The 15,258-nt window shown below is 44.3% G+C and overlaps 1 protein-coding gene across 1 annotated transcript in view; it reads right to left on the reverse strand.

The window, feature by feature from the left end:
- Nucleotides 1-4,537: 4,537 nt before the first annotated feature.
- Nucleotides 4,538-15,258, reverse strand: part of LOC120017820 (lysyl oxidase homolog 4-like) — a 56,567-nt gene continuing 45,846 nt past the window's right edge. Inside the window, exons 13-17 of the mRNA XM_038960789.1 lie at nt 14,784-15,027; nt 11,997-12,112; nt 11,315-11,451; nt 4,770-4,881; nt 4,538-4,608 (exon numbers count right to left, since the gene is read on the reverse strand). Of these exons, the coding sequence (XP_038816717.1) occupies nt 4,538-4,608; nt 4,770-4,881; nt 11,315-11,451; nt 11,997-12,112; nt 14,784-15,027 (680 nt within the window). The remainder of the gene's footprint in view (nt 4,609-4,769; nt 4,882-11,314; nt 11,452-11,996; nt 12,113-14,783; nt 15,028-15,258) is intronic.

Genomic DNA, 15,258 nt, shown 5'->3' on the forward strand with positions numbered 1-15,258 from the left:
CCTGGAAAGACACATCTAAGGTCTATTCAGTATGATTTCATCTACAGCTTTTATTGATTAAAGAGTTTGACTGTGTGTGTGTGTGGGGGGGGGGGGGGGGGCGTGTGTGTTTGTGTGCGTACGTGCATGCCTACATTTGTGCGAGCATGTATGTGTGCATACGTGCGTGTGTGTAAGGAAGTTGTGGGTTAACTTAACACTGTTTCGTAATAACATGTATGTGTTTTGTGATATAAAATGTTGTTGAAGACGATATTAACTGAAGCCCCTAATAACGAAATGTGAATGAGTGGGCCGAGGGAACCAAAGGGATCTGCTAAAGATATTCATTAAGGAACTGTACTGTTAACAGCCGACTACGGCATATTATAGAGTCCTGGAAAATGTCCATTGCTGCTGCTGACAGCGTCTAGACTTGAGGACGGTTAGTCATTCAAACACATCAAAAGGCCATAATGGTGCAAAAGGTGACAGTGAACATGGAGCTTTGCGCCAGATTTGTTTCCGTTTTAGCCAACTCACACAAAAGACAAAGGAGAAGGATAAAACACAAACAGATCCATCTACCAGTCAACATCTATGGCGTAAGAGCCACAAACATGGATCACTCAAAATGGAGTTAAAGCATTGTACAGAAAATGGAATATTCCTCCGATACTGATTGAACTGAGACATGGATAGACACAGTACATTTGAAACCCATTCTCCTTTCATTATCTGCTTTTAGCTTTTAGCAGATCTCAACTGCTGCAGCAGTTGTTGACTGTGTGAATCCAGCAGTTAATTTTCTCTTAGACAAACATACTGTTCTCTTTAGGAGCTATGTATGCCAGCCCTGCGGTCTCTGTATGCCAACCCTGTGGTCTCTGTATGCCAGCCCTGCGGTCTCTGTATGCCAGCCCTGCGGTCTCTGTATGCCAACCCTGCGGTCTCTGTATGCCAGCCCTGCGGTCTCAGTATGCCAGCCCTGCGGTCTCAGTATGCCAGCCCTGCGGTCTCTGTATGCCAGCCCTGCGGTCTCTGTATGCCAGCCCTGCGGTCTCTGTATGCCAGCCCTGCGGTCTCTGTATGCCAGCCCTGCGGTCTCTGTATGCCAACCCTGCGGTCTCTGTATGCCAGCCCTGCGGTCTCTGTATGCCAACCCTGCGGTCTCAGTATGCCAACCCTGCGGTCTCTGTATGCCAGCCCTGCGGTCTCTGTATGCCAACCCTGCGGTCTCAGTATGCCAGCCCTGCGGTCTCTGTATGCCAGCCCTGCGGTCTCTGTATGCCAACCCTGCGGTCTCTGTATGCCAGCCCTGCGGTCTCTGTATGCCAGCCCTGCGGTCTCAGTATGCCAGCCCTGCGGTCTCTGTATGCCAGCCCTGCGGTCTCTGTATGCCAGCCCTGCGGTCTCTGTATACCAACCCTGCGGTCTCTGTATGCCAGCCCTGCGGTCTCTGTATGCCAACCCTGCGGTCTCAGTATGCCAACCCTGCGGTCTCTGTATGCCAGCCCTGCGGTCTCTGTATGCCAACCCTGCGGTCTCAGTATGCCAGCCCTGCGGTCTCTGTATGCCAGCCCTGCGGTCTCTGTATGCCAACCCTGCGGTCTCTGTATGCCAGCCCTGCGGTCTCTGTATGCCAGCCCTGCGGTCTCAATATGCCAGCCCTGCGGTCTCTGTATGCCAGCCCTGCGGTCTCTGTATGCCAGCCCTGCGGTCTCTGTATGCCAGCCCTGCGGTCTCTGTATGCCAGCCCTGCGGTCTCAGTATGCCAGCCCTGCGGTCTCTGTATGCCAGCCCTGCGGTCTCTGTATGCCAGCCCTGCGGTCTCTGTATGCCAGCCCTGCGGTCTCAGTATGCCAGCCCTGCGGTCTCAGTATGCCAGCTCTGCGGTCTCAGTATGCCAGCCCTGCGGTCTCTGTATGCCAGCCCTGCGGTCTCAGTATGCCAGCCCTGTGGCCGCCGCAGCAGTGGCCAGGGTGGATGTGTTGCCCACGTCAAGGCTTATCCTCTTTCTATTTCTCTTTTTATTTCTCCCTGCCAATGTGAAGGCATTGTTCTCCATATCTTTCTCTCTACCCCCACCCTCTCTTTCTCTCCCTCTCTCTTTCTCGTGTGTCTTTCCCACCCATGCCTATAGCTGGTGACAGCAGAGCTCACAGTTGCTGTGTTTCTCTGTGCACGCCCCATGCTTACCCTAACTCTAACCCAAACACAGCTAATTAAAGTTTTTTTCATACACTGCCTGCCTGGCTGCCGCAGAACTGTGGGTTCACCACACTGGGAAGGCCAGGAGGGTGGAGAACTGCACTTGGGTGGATGGCACAAAGCTATCTCTGCCGGGCCATTTTGTGAAAGGAATATGAATTGCTAAGGTTCATCTCAACCCTTTGAAGTTAAACTGTAAGAAAATATTTTCGACCTGGAACCAAAAATGGTTATTTCTGAAACAAAACAGAGTTATATCTGGAACCAAAAAGGGTTAACCAAGCTACAGGAACAGCCAAATAAACCATGGTTCTAGGTAGACCTTTTTTCTAGTGCATACCCTAGCTAGTGACTTACTGTAATGGGGGAAAATGTGTTTGTTTTATATGTTTAATCAATATAAAAAGTATTGCAAATGGTAGCCTTGAATAAATTAACTGCAGTATATACGATACATTACATGTTATGACAAAATGAGCACCAAAGGCATTGGAATTCAGTTACTACAGCAAATCAGACAGTAAACTGCATCAAAAGTAACATTTTCATGGCAGGTATCAAGAGATAACATCACAAAAGCAAACATTACAGAGTACATATTAGGACAGCCTCAGTCACAGAAGGACTAGGCTGTCCTAATATGGTAACCGTGCATTTTATGACTGATCATATTAAACTATGGAGGGGGGACTTGGTCAAAATTCTAAATACTGATATTAGTTCAATAGATAAAGTGCATCATCCCATGAAAATTATTTCACCTCATGTTATAGTAATTTTAAAACCGAAGAGAGAAATGTTAACTAAATAAACTATATTTGTTTTGTTGTATCAGATCTACTGTAGTTACAGTATATCGTCATTATTTTTAAAATATGGCAATACCTGCACAAAGTAAAACAACTCATTAAATTGTAAAAACTAAGATAAATGTTCATACCCAACTATGTATTCAAACTCGGGCCTTGAGGTCCACTCAAGGACACTCCTGGTTTTATTTCATCCCTGGTTATGGATGAAAAAACTGCAGACCGCTAAAGTCTACTGGAAGGTAGAGATTTGATCAAACAGCACCGATATTGTAGGAGACACTGTCTAGACAGACCATCAGTCAAACAGATAATACAGAACTCTTTCAGTCATTCTTTCCCCTTTCCTGGGACATGGGCATACGGGATCATCCATATCTTCAGCCTGTTCTCATAGACTAGACTTAACATAGTAAACTTCAATCCGGGACAGTCAAATTAGTATGATATGTTACGTTTGGTATGGTTACATAAGACAGATGGTTACTTAAGGCAAAAAACGAAAGTAGGGTGGTTGGTTGGGGTGGAAGGGTGGGCGTATGGGTGGTTGGTCAGGGTGGATCAGTAGGCATTTAACGCAAACGTCTAGCAACCCAAAGTTTGCGAGTTAGAATCTCATCACGGTCAAGTTTACTATTTTAGCTAATTAGCAACTTTTTAACTACTTACTACCTTATAGCTACTTTGCTACTACTTAGCATGTTAGACAACCCTAATCATAACCCTAACCTTAACCCTTTTAGCTAACCCTTCCCCTAACCCTAACCTTTAACCTAACTCCTAAACATAACCTTAACCCTAAGCCCTAGCCTAGCTAACATTAGCCACCTAGCTAACGTTAGCCAGCTAGCTAACATTAGCCACCTAGCCACTTTACTAGAATTCATAAAATATCATGTGTTTTGTAAATTCGTAACCTATTTTGAATTTAGAAAATTCATAACATATAATATGAACAAAGTATATGAAATTGTTGATGGACATCCACAAATTGATACATACCATACGAAATGTAACATATCATACTAAAAGGAGTATCAGGGATTTACATACATAATCATACGAAATGCTCTTTGACCAGGTTGGTATGTTAGATGTAGAATTATAATTTCAACTTTAATTTTAATTAATTAATTAATTCGTACAAATTTTGAGTAGCTAAATTACTAGTAGTACACATTCATAAACTAACAAAATACCCAAATGTTGATTGAATCCATATCATTGTAACCCTCCATTGTTAACTGAAATCATTTGGTTTCCCTGGTGACATCTGTCCTGCTCTCAGTTTCTATTGGCTGTTGGGGTCGAAAGCTGTAGTCAGGGTGATGGTCTACTCATAGTTGTGGTTTATTCTGGGTAGTGTAGTCCACAGCAGGTAAGGGCAGTGGACAGGTACCATTTTGTGAGTCCCCTAGTGTTGTGGGGCAGGAGTCCCACGACCCACCAGACCTCCAGATCCCAGGGCAGTTTTGGCCCCAGCTCTGAACCCTCTTTTCTGGGCACCAGCCTGGGCCAATGCTGGGCCCTGGATGGGCCTAGACAAAGTTATTGGAGATCTGCCTTTGGTGCTCAAACAGGTCCTCAATCTCTGCACTGTACGCATCACCTGGTAAAAGAAACAAAATACAGTTAGCGATAAGGAGAAAGAAAGAGAGAGAGATTGAGAAAGAGACAGACAGGCAGAGAGAGAGAGAGAGAGAGAGAGAGAGAGAGAGAGAGAGAGAGAGAGAATGTGTGTTAACGACAGATAAATGTAATTTCCCATACCTGCGTGACATCCATACATGTACGCTCTGTGTCCGTCGTATTTGCATCGACATCTCATCACGTTGTTCTGGAAGTCCGACTCAGCCATGTCTAATGAGGGGTTGACTTCCACCTATAATATGAATGAAACAGTGATTTAAAAAAAATATATCTATTTTTTAAAACTTTATTTGACCAGGTAGGCCAGTTGAGAACAAGTTCTCATTTATAACTGCGACCTGACCAAGATAAAGCAAAGCATTGCGACAAAAACAACAACAAAGAGTTACACATAAACAAATGTACAGTCAATAACACAATAGAAAAATCTATGTGCAGTGTGTGCAAATGTAGACGAGTAGGGAGGTAGGGCAATAAATAGGCCATAGAGGCGAAATAATTACAATTTAGCATTAACACTGGAGTGATAGATGTGCAGATGATGATGTGCAAGTAAAGATACTGGGGTGCAAAAGAGCAAGAGGATAAATAACAATATGGGGATGAGGTAGTTGGATGTGCTATTTACAGATTGGCTGTGTACAGGTACAGTGATCGGTAAGCTGCTTGACAGCTGATGATGAAAGTTAGAGAGGGAGAAAAAAGACTCCAGCTACAGTGATTTTTGCAATGTGTTCCAGTCATTGGCAGCAGAGAACTGGAAGGAAAGTCGGCCAAAGTAAGTGTTGGCTTTGGGGATGACCAGTGAAATATACCTGCTGGAGCGCCTGCTACTGGTGGGTGTTGCCATGGTGACCAGTAAGCTGAGATAAGGCGGGCTTTACCTAGCATAGACTTATAGATGACCTGGAGCCAGTGGGTTTGGCGAAGAATATATGTAGTGAAGGCCCGCCAACGAGAGCATACAGGTCGCAGTGGTGGGTAGTGTATGGGGCTTTGGTGACAAAATGGATGGCACTGTGATAGACTACATCCAGTTTGCTGAGTAGAGGGCTGGAGGCTATTTTGTAAATGACATCGCCGAAGTCAAGGATCGGTAGGATAGTCAGTTTTACGAGGGTATGTTTGGCAGCATGAGTGAAGGTTGCTTTGTTGCGAAATAGGAAGCCGATTCTAGATTTAATTTTGGATTGGAGATGTTTAATGTGAGACTGGAAGGAGAGTTTACAGTCTAACCAGACACCTAGGTATTTGTAGTTGTCCACATATTCTAAGTCAGAACCATCCAGAGTAGTGATGCTAGTCAGGCGGGAAGGTGTGGGCAGCAATCGGTTGAAGAGCATGCACTTAGTTTTACTTGCATTCAAAAGCTGTTGGAGGCTTCGGAATGAGTGTTGTATGGCATTGAAGCTCGTTTGGAGGTTTGTTAGCACAGTGTCCAAAGAAGGGCCAGATGTATACAGAATGGTGTTGTCTAGCAGATGGGCCTTCGGGGACGTCGCCACGGAAGAGCCTGTTGAAACCCCCTCGGACGGTTACGTTGGCAGACCAGTCGTGATGGATCAGCGGGGCTCTGTGTCGGCAGTAAATGGGTCCAGGCCAATTGGCAAAATAGATATTGTAGCCCAAGAATTGGCTGATTGACCTCTTCAGCTAGCCGGGAGATGGGCCTAGCTCGAGGCTAGCTCCAGGCTAACTGGTGCTTGCTTCGGGACAGAGACGTTAGCCAGGAGTAGCTACTCGGATAGCAGCTAGCTAGATGCGATGATCCGGTGTAAAGGTTCATAGCTTGCGGTAGGAATCCAGAGATGTGTTAGAGAAACGGCAGTCCGATATGCTCTGGGTTGATATCGCGCTGTGCAGACTGGCAGGAATTGACCGGGTGGAGGCTGGCTGATGTCCGAGTTAACGGTTATGACTGCTAGCAGTGGCTAACTGACTACTAGCTAGAAGCTAGTTAGCTGGCTAGCTGCTGATGGGGATTCTGGTTCTAAAGTATAAATATAGCAGATCCGTAACACATTGGATGATGCGGGTTGCAGGAGAGTGTATTCAGTCCGTAGATGGAAATTGAGATTAAAAAAATATAAAAAATATATACGAAGAAAATATATATACATGGGATGGGACGGGACAAGACAAACAGATGTCCGACTGCTACGCCATCTTGGGAAAGTATAGGCAACTCCCATATAGGCAATGTCTAACACCTGTGTGCACTAAACTAGACCAGAACAAGAAACAAATATTTAAATTGGGACTGATGAACTTGATTTACTCAAATAGAGTTTGCACTTGTCCACTGTGCACATATCAGTAGCTGAGAGTACTTGAGCCCTGCAATGAGCCAGAGCCACAGAGTAGCTCTGTTAATGAATAATTACAAAGCTATTACAATGTAAGAGTATGATGGCCGTGTGTGACCTCCTGACCTGCAGCCGCCCACTCCATCCTCACCCCACTGTGTTATTAGAAAACAGAATGAGGGAGTTTCTCATTTCATTTCATTCTTCCCCCTCAAGTCTCCCTGCCATATCAGACCCATGGAGAGGAAGAGAGAAGAGTCTTAGCCTACTTCCCAAATAGCACCTTATTCCCTTTGTAGTGCACTACTTTTGACCAGGGCTCATATATAGCTAGGATACCATTCGAGACGCAGCCATAGAGTAATAATAATATGAGTAGAGTGCCCTTGCGTCCCCAGACTGAGAGACATTAAAAGTCAGTCATGGTTGGTATTGTTTTTAATAGCGAGTCTCATTCGATTCCATAAAAAAGCGGGATAGCTTTTCCATATTTAAATATGAGAGATAATAAATACAGTACTTTTATCTCCATATAGAGGATGGATGGAAGGAAGGAAGGAAGGAAGGAAGGAAGGAAGGAAGGAAGGAAGGAAGGAAGGAAGGAAGGAAGGAAGGAAGGAAGGAAGGAAGGAAGGATGGAAGGAAGGAATGAAGAAAGGGAGAGTGAGAGAGCGAGAGAGCGAGAGAGAGATCCACATTTGCTTTTTAATAACATTCAGTTGGTAGAGCTGTTCAGATGTGCAGTATACTGTTCAGTCACTGTAACAAAACCACTGTTTTGAGAAACATGAGAAACATGAAAGACATACTGGAAGACATTAGCAGTAATAGCAGCCTAAGGAAAACTCATACAGTAAATAGTTTATGACTATGATATGGAAGGTTGTGTAAGTTTAGTATAAATGTTGAGTAACAAAGACATTCTCAACCCACACAGTGTGCATCCTTAGAAGAAGAGTTGTGTAATTGTATGGTTTGTCACAGGACTAAAGGATTGCCATGCCAACTGAGTCTCACACCATTTGAGTCATAACAGAAAACTATTTTAGAGGACGCCCCAACCTGTTTGCTCCCCACTTCCGTGTTTCTGTCCTGTCATTGAGTGTCTGAATCTCTTGTAAAAATAAATCGATCACAAAAAAGCCTCAATGCAGTTTACAATATGGGCGAACATTACTCCAGGCTCGTTTAAAGGACACCTTTATGTTGAGGACTAAAGCTGAATTAAAGGAGTAATTCAGTGTGTGGTTAGGAAGGTACAGTAGTTACAGAGAGCGTGACTGTATAAGTGTCTGTAATAGGTGCTATTCTGAGCTCTACCATGTTCGTATACTGTTATTCACCAGTCTACATCCACAGCTGCTGACATAACCATTCTCTTCTGTAACGCACACACACACACACACACACACACACACACACACACACACACACACACACACACACACACACACACACACACACACACACACACACACACACACACACACACATAAACACACGCATGCGGATGAGTGCAAACACAGCCAGGCAACCAAACACACACACACACACACACACACACACACACACACACACACACACACACACACACACACACACACACACACACACACACACACACACACACACACACACACACACGCATGTGGATGAGGGCAAACACAGGCAGGCAACCAAACACACACACACACACACACACACACAGACACACACACATGCGTGCGGATGTAGGCAAACACAGGCAGGAAATCAAACACAGACACACACACACACACACACACACACACACACACACACACACACACACACACACACACACACACACACACACACACACACACACACACACACACACACACACACACACACACACACACACACACACACACACACACCGTGATAATACTGAGAAGCCATCATCCCTAATAGCTGCTCTGTAAATGTACTACACCCACTCTAAATACAGGCTGCATCCAGCTACACAGGAAAACAACTTCAACCCCTAAAAAACATATTTAAAACTTTGTGAATGCTCAAAAACTAGCCATGATGGCAACTCTGTAGAAATTACAGTGTTGGACTTTGTCGTCTGTAGTCGGTTGGCTTGGGCCATCGGAATGTGTAACGGCGTGATAAAAAGGCCCGTAAGGACAGCAAAGGAGTTCCATGGGGAGAAATGAAAATGTGGTGCTTGGCTGTAATGAGAAGGGTCTAATGATAGAGGGTTAATTTGGGTAATTGGGGGACGTTTAGTTCATGTCTCTCAAATGTAGATATGTAATGTTATGGTCTTGCGTTCACTAAGTGTCTCAGAGTAGGAGTGCTGATCTATGATCAAGACACCCCGTTTAATTTAACTGGTCCTAGGTCGTCACTCCTACTCCGAGACACATTGTGAATAAAAGCCCTGAACGGTGCACCCCACTGAATAGGCCCTCGAGTTTGAACAACTGGAGATTGGACAACTGGAAGGGTTATTCGACTGTCCCCATAGGATAACCCTTTGGAGAACCCTTTAGGTTCCAGGTAGAACCCTTTTGGGTTCCATGTAGAACCCTTTTCACAGAGGGTTCTACATGGAACCTAAAAGGATTGTACCTGGAATCAAAAAGGGTTCTCCTATGGGCACAGCTGAAGAACCCTTTTGGAACCCTTTTTCGAAGAGTTACATGCTCACTCATTCCTGTCCTCCTCTTCTCACTTACTCCTGTCCTCCTCTTCTCCTGTCCTCCTCTTCTCACTCCTGTCCTCCTTTTCTCACTTACTCCTGTCCTCCTCTTCTCCTGTCCTCCTCCTCTCACGTACTCCTGTCCTCCTCTTCTCACTTACTCCTGTCCTCCTCTTCTCACTCCTGTCCTCCTCCTCTCACTTACTCCTGTCCTCCTCTTCTCGCTCCTGTCCTCCTCTTCTCACTCCTGTCCTCCACTTCTCACTTACTCCTGTCCTCCTCTTCTCATGTCCTCCTCTTCTCACTCCTGTCCTCCTCTTCTCCTGTCTTCCTCTTCTCCTGTCCTCTTCTCACTCCTGTCCTCCTCTTCTTACTTCTGTCCTCCACTTCTTATCCCTGTCCTCCTCTTCTCCTGTTCTCCTCTTCTTCTCCTGTTGTCTTCTCTCCTCTCTTCCTCAACTCCTTTTCTTCTCACAGCTGTTGCATGGCCACCACTTGTAATTACGCCCTGCTCTACATGCCTGAAATACACACATTTGTGTGTGTGTCCCTGTGAGCGTGTGTGTACATCTATCATAGGGACATGGAGGGTGACTAAATAAAACAAGCTGAGACACTTTTCACTGTAACCTCTCAACTGACTCCCATGGTCACAGTCATTAAGGGAACAAGTTTCACCATAACCCTCCTCTCATTAGCAGAGAGTGATTAGGTAGCACAGTCATTAAGGGAACAAGTTTCACCATAACCCTCCTCTCATTAGCAGAGAGTGATTAGGTAGCACAGTCATTAAGGGAACAAGTTTCACCATAACCCTCCTCTCATTAGCAGAGAATGATTAGGTATTAGTGACAGTAATTACAGGGTTGGTAGTTTCACCATGACCCTCCTCTCATTAACAGAGAGTGATAAGGTAGTACTACCAGTAATTACAGGGTTGGTAGTTTCACCATGACCCTCCTCTCATTAACAGAGAGTGATTAGGTAGCACAGTTATTAAGGGAATGAGTTTCACCATGACCCTCCTCTCATTAATTAACAGAGAGTGATTAGGTAGCACAGTCATTAAGGGAATGAGTTTCACCATAACCCTCCTCTCATTAACAGAGTGATTAGGTATTAGTGACAGTAATTACAGGGGTTGGTAGTTTCACCATAACCCTCCTCTCATTAGCAGATAGCGAGTTTCACTGTAACCCATGGCGTTCCCATGGCTCAGAGGTATAAAAATAATCGAAAGCCTAATTGCCCCCAGGGACGGCATGCTGGGATTAGTAATGTGAGACAGAATTGGTGGCTGATGGGAGTTGGAGTTTTTTATGTGTCCTGAGGTGGCGCCCACAAAGACACAGCTGATTAACATGAGACAGGGTAATGACAGAGATGGACAGTGTGTGTGTGTGTGTGTGTGTGTGTGTGTGTGTGTGTGTGTGTGTGTGTGTGTGTGTGTGTGTGTGTGTGTGTGTGTGTGTGTGTGTGTGTGTGTGTGTGTGTGTGTGTGTACGTGTGTACAACATGGCTGTCTCTCATGGTAACACAGATGGTGGTCTGCAGACCTCGGTCACATACATGTTAAATACTTCAACATACTTTAATAGTTTTGCATGGTAAAAAGGGACCAATGGGAACCTCCAAAAACTCCACGCTGAATCAAGCGCAGCTGTGTGTGTCTGTGCGTGTGTATGTACCTGGAATATGTAGTCTCCAGGCTTGACATCGGTGATGTCGATCCACTGACAGTCGATGTCGTGGCGGTACGTGTCCCAGCAGCCCACTGAGATACCCTGCTCGCCCATGTTGTAGCAGGAGAAACGCTTATGCAGACCTGACACACAGACAAGAACAGTGACTTTACTCTTCAGATTGATGCTTTTAGGAGACAGTTTCAGCTATTCAAAAAGAAGAATAACCATGGTCCAGGAATAATTTAGGTCATGGACAGCATATGAAGCCAAGATGTTTAAAAGAAATGGTTGATATAAATGTTAATAGCAGGTGACATTGCCATATTATGAATGTTAATAACATGTGACATGAGGTGCTATCCATGTTAATAACAGGTGTTATTAACCTCAGGGCGATATGTATGAATGTTAATAACATGTGACATTAGGTGTTATCCATGTTAATAACAGGTGTTATTACCTTCAGGGCAGTATGTATGAATGTTAATAACATGTGACATTAGGCGTTATCCATGTTAATAACAGGTGTTATTACCTTCAGGGCAGTATGTATGAATGTTAATAACATGTGACATTAGGCGTTATCCATGTTAATAACAGGTGTTATTACCTTCAGGGCAGTATGTATTAATGTTAATAACATGTGACATTAGGCGTTATCCATGTTAATAACAGGTGTTATTACCTTCAGGGCAGTATGTATCCTCCAGACAGAAGCTGGCCTTGTGTCCCTCTGCTATCCTGGTCCCATTCAGAGTCAGCAGGTCATAGTGGGTGAACACCTCAATGCTGTGGTAGTGCCTGGTACACAGAATAAAAGGGCTGGTTAGGGTGTGTGTGTGTGTGTGTGTGTGTGTGTGTGTGTGTGTGTGTGTGTGTGTGTGTGTGTGTGTGTGTGGGTGTGTGTGTGTGTGTGTGTGTGTGTGTGTGTGTGTGTGTGTGTGTGTGTGTGTGTGTGTGTGTGTGTGTGTGTGTGTGTGTGTGTGTGTGTGCAACTGGCTCTCTCAGTCTCACATTAGAAGTCGACGTTGATCCATGTTTCTCAAAGTATTTAAGGTTAAGTTTAGGCATTAACTGTGAAATCTTCAGGTTAGACAAGAATCTCAAAAACAACTTTCTATCGCTGGAATTGAACTTGTAACCTTTGGAATCAGAGGCAGATGTTTACACACATCCGCCATCCGATCCACTATGCCCGTCCACAACACCCTTGCAAAATCAAAACCTACGTGAAGGTAACAGTGCTCACTGTTGCCCCTAGTGGTCAGTTTCCACATCATCTGCCCATGTCCTCAGGCATGGATGGACGTTGAATAGTGACTTGTATCACGGGTGACCTGGCTGGTGTGTGTATGTTTAGGAATCAGAACAGTAGCTCCCTATGGCTGGTAGCCCAGTCATCTCAACACTAGAACATGTGGCAGAGTAACAGCTCTCATAGAAGCTTGTTCTAGAACTTGCTAGGTTGAACCGCTCACACACAGACCTGTTTACACACTCACAGTGAATGGGGGGCTTTGAAACTCACCTACACACACATTCATGCATTTCTCGTGAACACACATACAGTACACACAGGCACACGGCTCCAGGCATAAGTGACATAAGCGGTCGATTTTAGCACCGACCTGCAGAAAAATCAGTCAGAGTCTCAACTTAATTTGAGGGTAACAGTAGTAGAATATACAAGGTTCAGTAAGAGTCTCAACTTAATTTGAGGGTAACAGTAGTAGAATATACAAGGTTCAGTAAGAGTCTCAACTTAATTTGAGGGTAACAGTAGTAGAATATACAAGGTTCAGTAAGAGTCTCAACTTAATTTGAGGGTAACAGTAGTAGAATATACAAGGTTCAGTAAGAGACTCAACTTAATTTGAGGGTAACAGTAGTAGAATGTACAAGGTTCAGTAAGAGTCTCAACTTAATTTGAGGGTAACAGTAGTAGAATATACAAGGTTCAGTAAGAGACTCAACTTAATTTGAGGGTAACAGTAGTAGAATATACAAGGTTCAGACATTTGGTTATGCATCAGCAGTTGTTCTCTTATGTCAGTCACTGACAGTCACTCAATTAGCAAAGTCAGCTAAAAACGTTTAAATTGGTAAGTTAGCCTAGCCAGCTATCTATCTAAAGGTGTAGTAATCATGGCCGGATACCCACAAGACACACAGGGCACATGCCCAGGGGGCCCTGACCTAATTCGCTTTAAAACTGAAGAAAATGTAAATCTACCCTAAGGCAAAATGAGTAGAATTGCATGAAATGTGTTATACGAAAAATGACGCTATAAAAGTGATGGGTCATTCGCTTGCAATGTACTTAGCAATGACATCCACTAAGAGATAAGCATAACAGAACAGCAAAATTAACTAAGGGACTGTTACTAAGGGACTGTTACTAAGGGCGTTTTTACATATGAAATTCAGTTCCCTGATTCGGTTTCCTACAGTGTTTTTGAGAATTCTACAGAATAGGTTTTGTTTTCACAAGACCTGAAAAGTACTGTTTCAGGATGTGATTAGCAAAATGTACATTCTACATGACGTTAGCAAGCTAGCTTGTTTGCAACGGACAAAAAGTTCAACACGACTCGCACTTCTGGTCCTGCTTGGACCCCTACTCACCAGGTCCAGGATTCGTTTCAGTCAGGGTTAGTTTGCTTTAGAGCATGGATCAGGGTACCTAACGCTCCAGGAACCAGGTCATACACGGGATATGTGAAAGTACCTTAACTCCTACACCCACAAGCAGTGGTGGAAAAAGCACCCAATTGTCATACTTGAGTAAAAGTAAAGATACCTTAACAGAAAATTACTCAAATAAAAGTGAAAGTACCCAGTAAAATAGTACTTGAGTAAAAGTCAAAGAGTATTTGGTTTTAAATATACTTAAGTATCAAAAGTAAATGTAATTGCTAAAATATACTTAAGTGTCAAACAAACAAAGCATTTGTTTAGTGAGTCCCCCAGATCAGAGGCAGTAGTGATGACCAGGGATGTTCTCTTGATAAGTGCGTAAATTGGACCATTTTCCTGTCCTGCTAAGCATTCAAAATGTAACAAGTACTTTTGAGTGTCAGGGAAAAGGTATGGAGTACAAATTACATTATCTTATTTAGGAATGTAGTGAAAAGTAAAAGTTGTCAAAAAGATAAATATTAAAGTACAGATACCCCAAAAAAGTAGTACTTGAAAGTATTTTGACTTAAGTACAGTGATATAGTACTGCAGCTCATAACAAGTATGGCAACAGAGAACTTCTACTACTACAAACTAAGCATATGGCAATGCATTATAAAACTACAACAATTCCTTCATGCAGTGAAACAGAACAACAAATACATGGCCTTCTAGAACTACAAAGCCCCTGACTCCCACGCAGAACCTGTGACACGCGTCTGAAGTCAGCCTTTTTCATGTTTATAACGCCAAAGAGGACAACTACAACACCCCTTACTATAACACCCCTTACCTGTGACACGCATGCCAGGTCCAAGACTCCCTGGTAGCGCTAGGTCTGAAGTCGGCCCGTCCCGTGTTCATGATCCTGGAGGAGAATCGTAGCAGGCGGCGGTGTCCATAGGGCCAGTTCATTCTGGCAGCAGAGGACGATAGACAGTTCTCCTCATTGGCACAGGTCAGGAGGTGCAAGGGGCGGTCCTCCAGGTAGGCTGTCTCCTGGACCAACTGGGCATCTAATACCAGGTCAGGGGCAGCTAGAGGGCAGGGAAGAGGGGTGAGAGGTTAGGGTTAACTTAAACATGTATCGGAGTGACAGGTTAACCAGGTATTACATGAAACAATGGGGCAAGGGCCACTACGGAGAGGGACGGGATAGGTTAGAGGTTCACCAGTTGCAATGCAGGTGGTTCTGGCTGGGGTTTTAGGCTTGGTATCTGTAAAGCACTTTGTGACAACCGCTGATGTTAAAAGAGCTTTATAAAATA

This window comes from Salvelinus namaycush, chromosome 22 (genome assembly GCF_016432855.1).
Source record: "Salvelinus namaycush isolate Seneca chromosome 22, SaNama_1.0, whole genome shotgun sequence".
In the NCBI taxonomy this organism is placed as follows: Eukaryota; Metazoa; Chordata; class Actinopteri; order Salmoniformes; family Salmonidae; genus Salvelinus; species Salvelinus namaycush.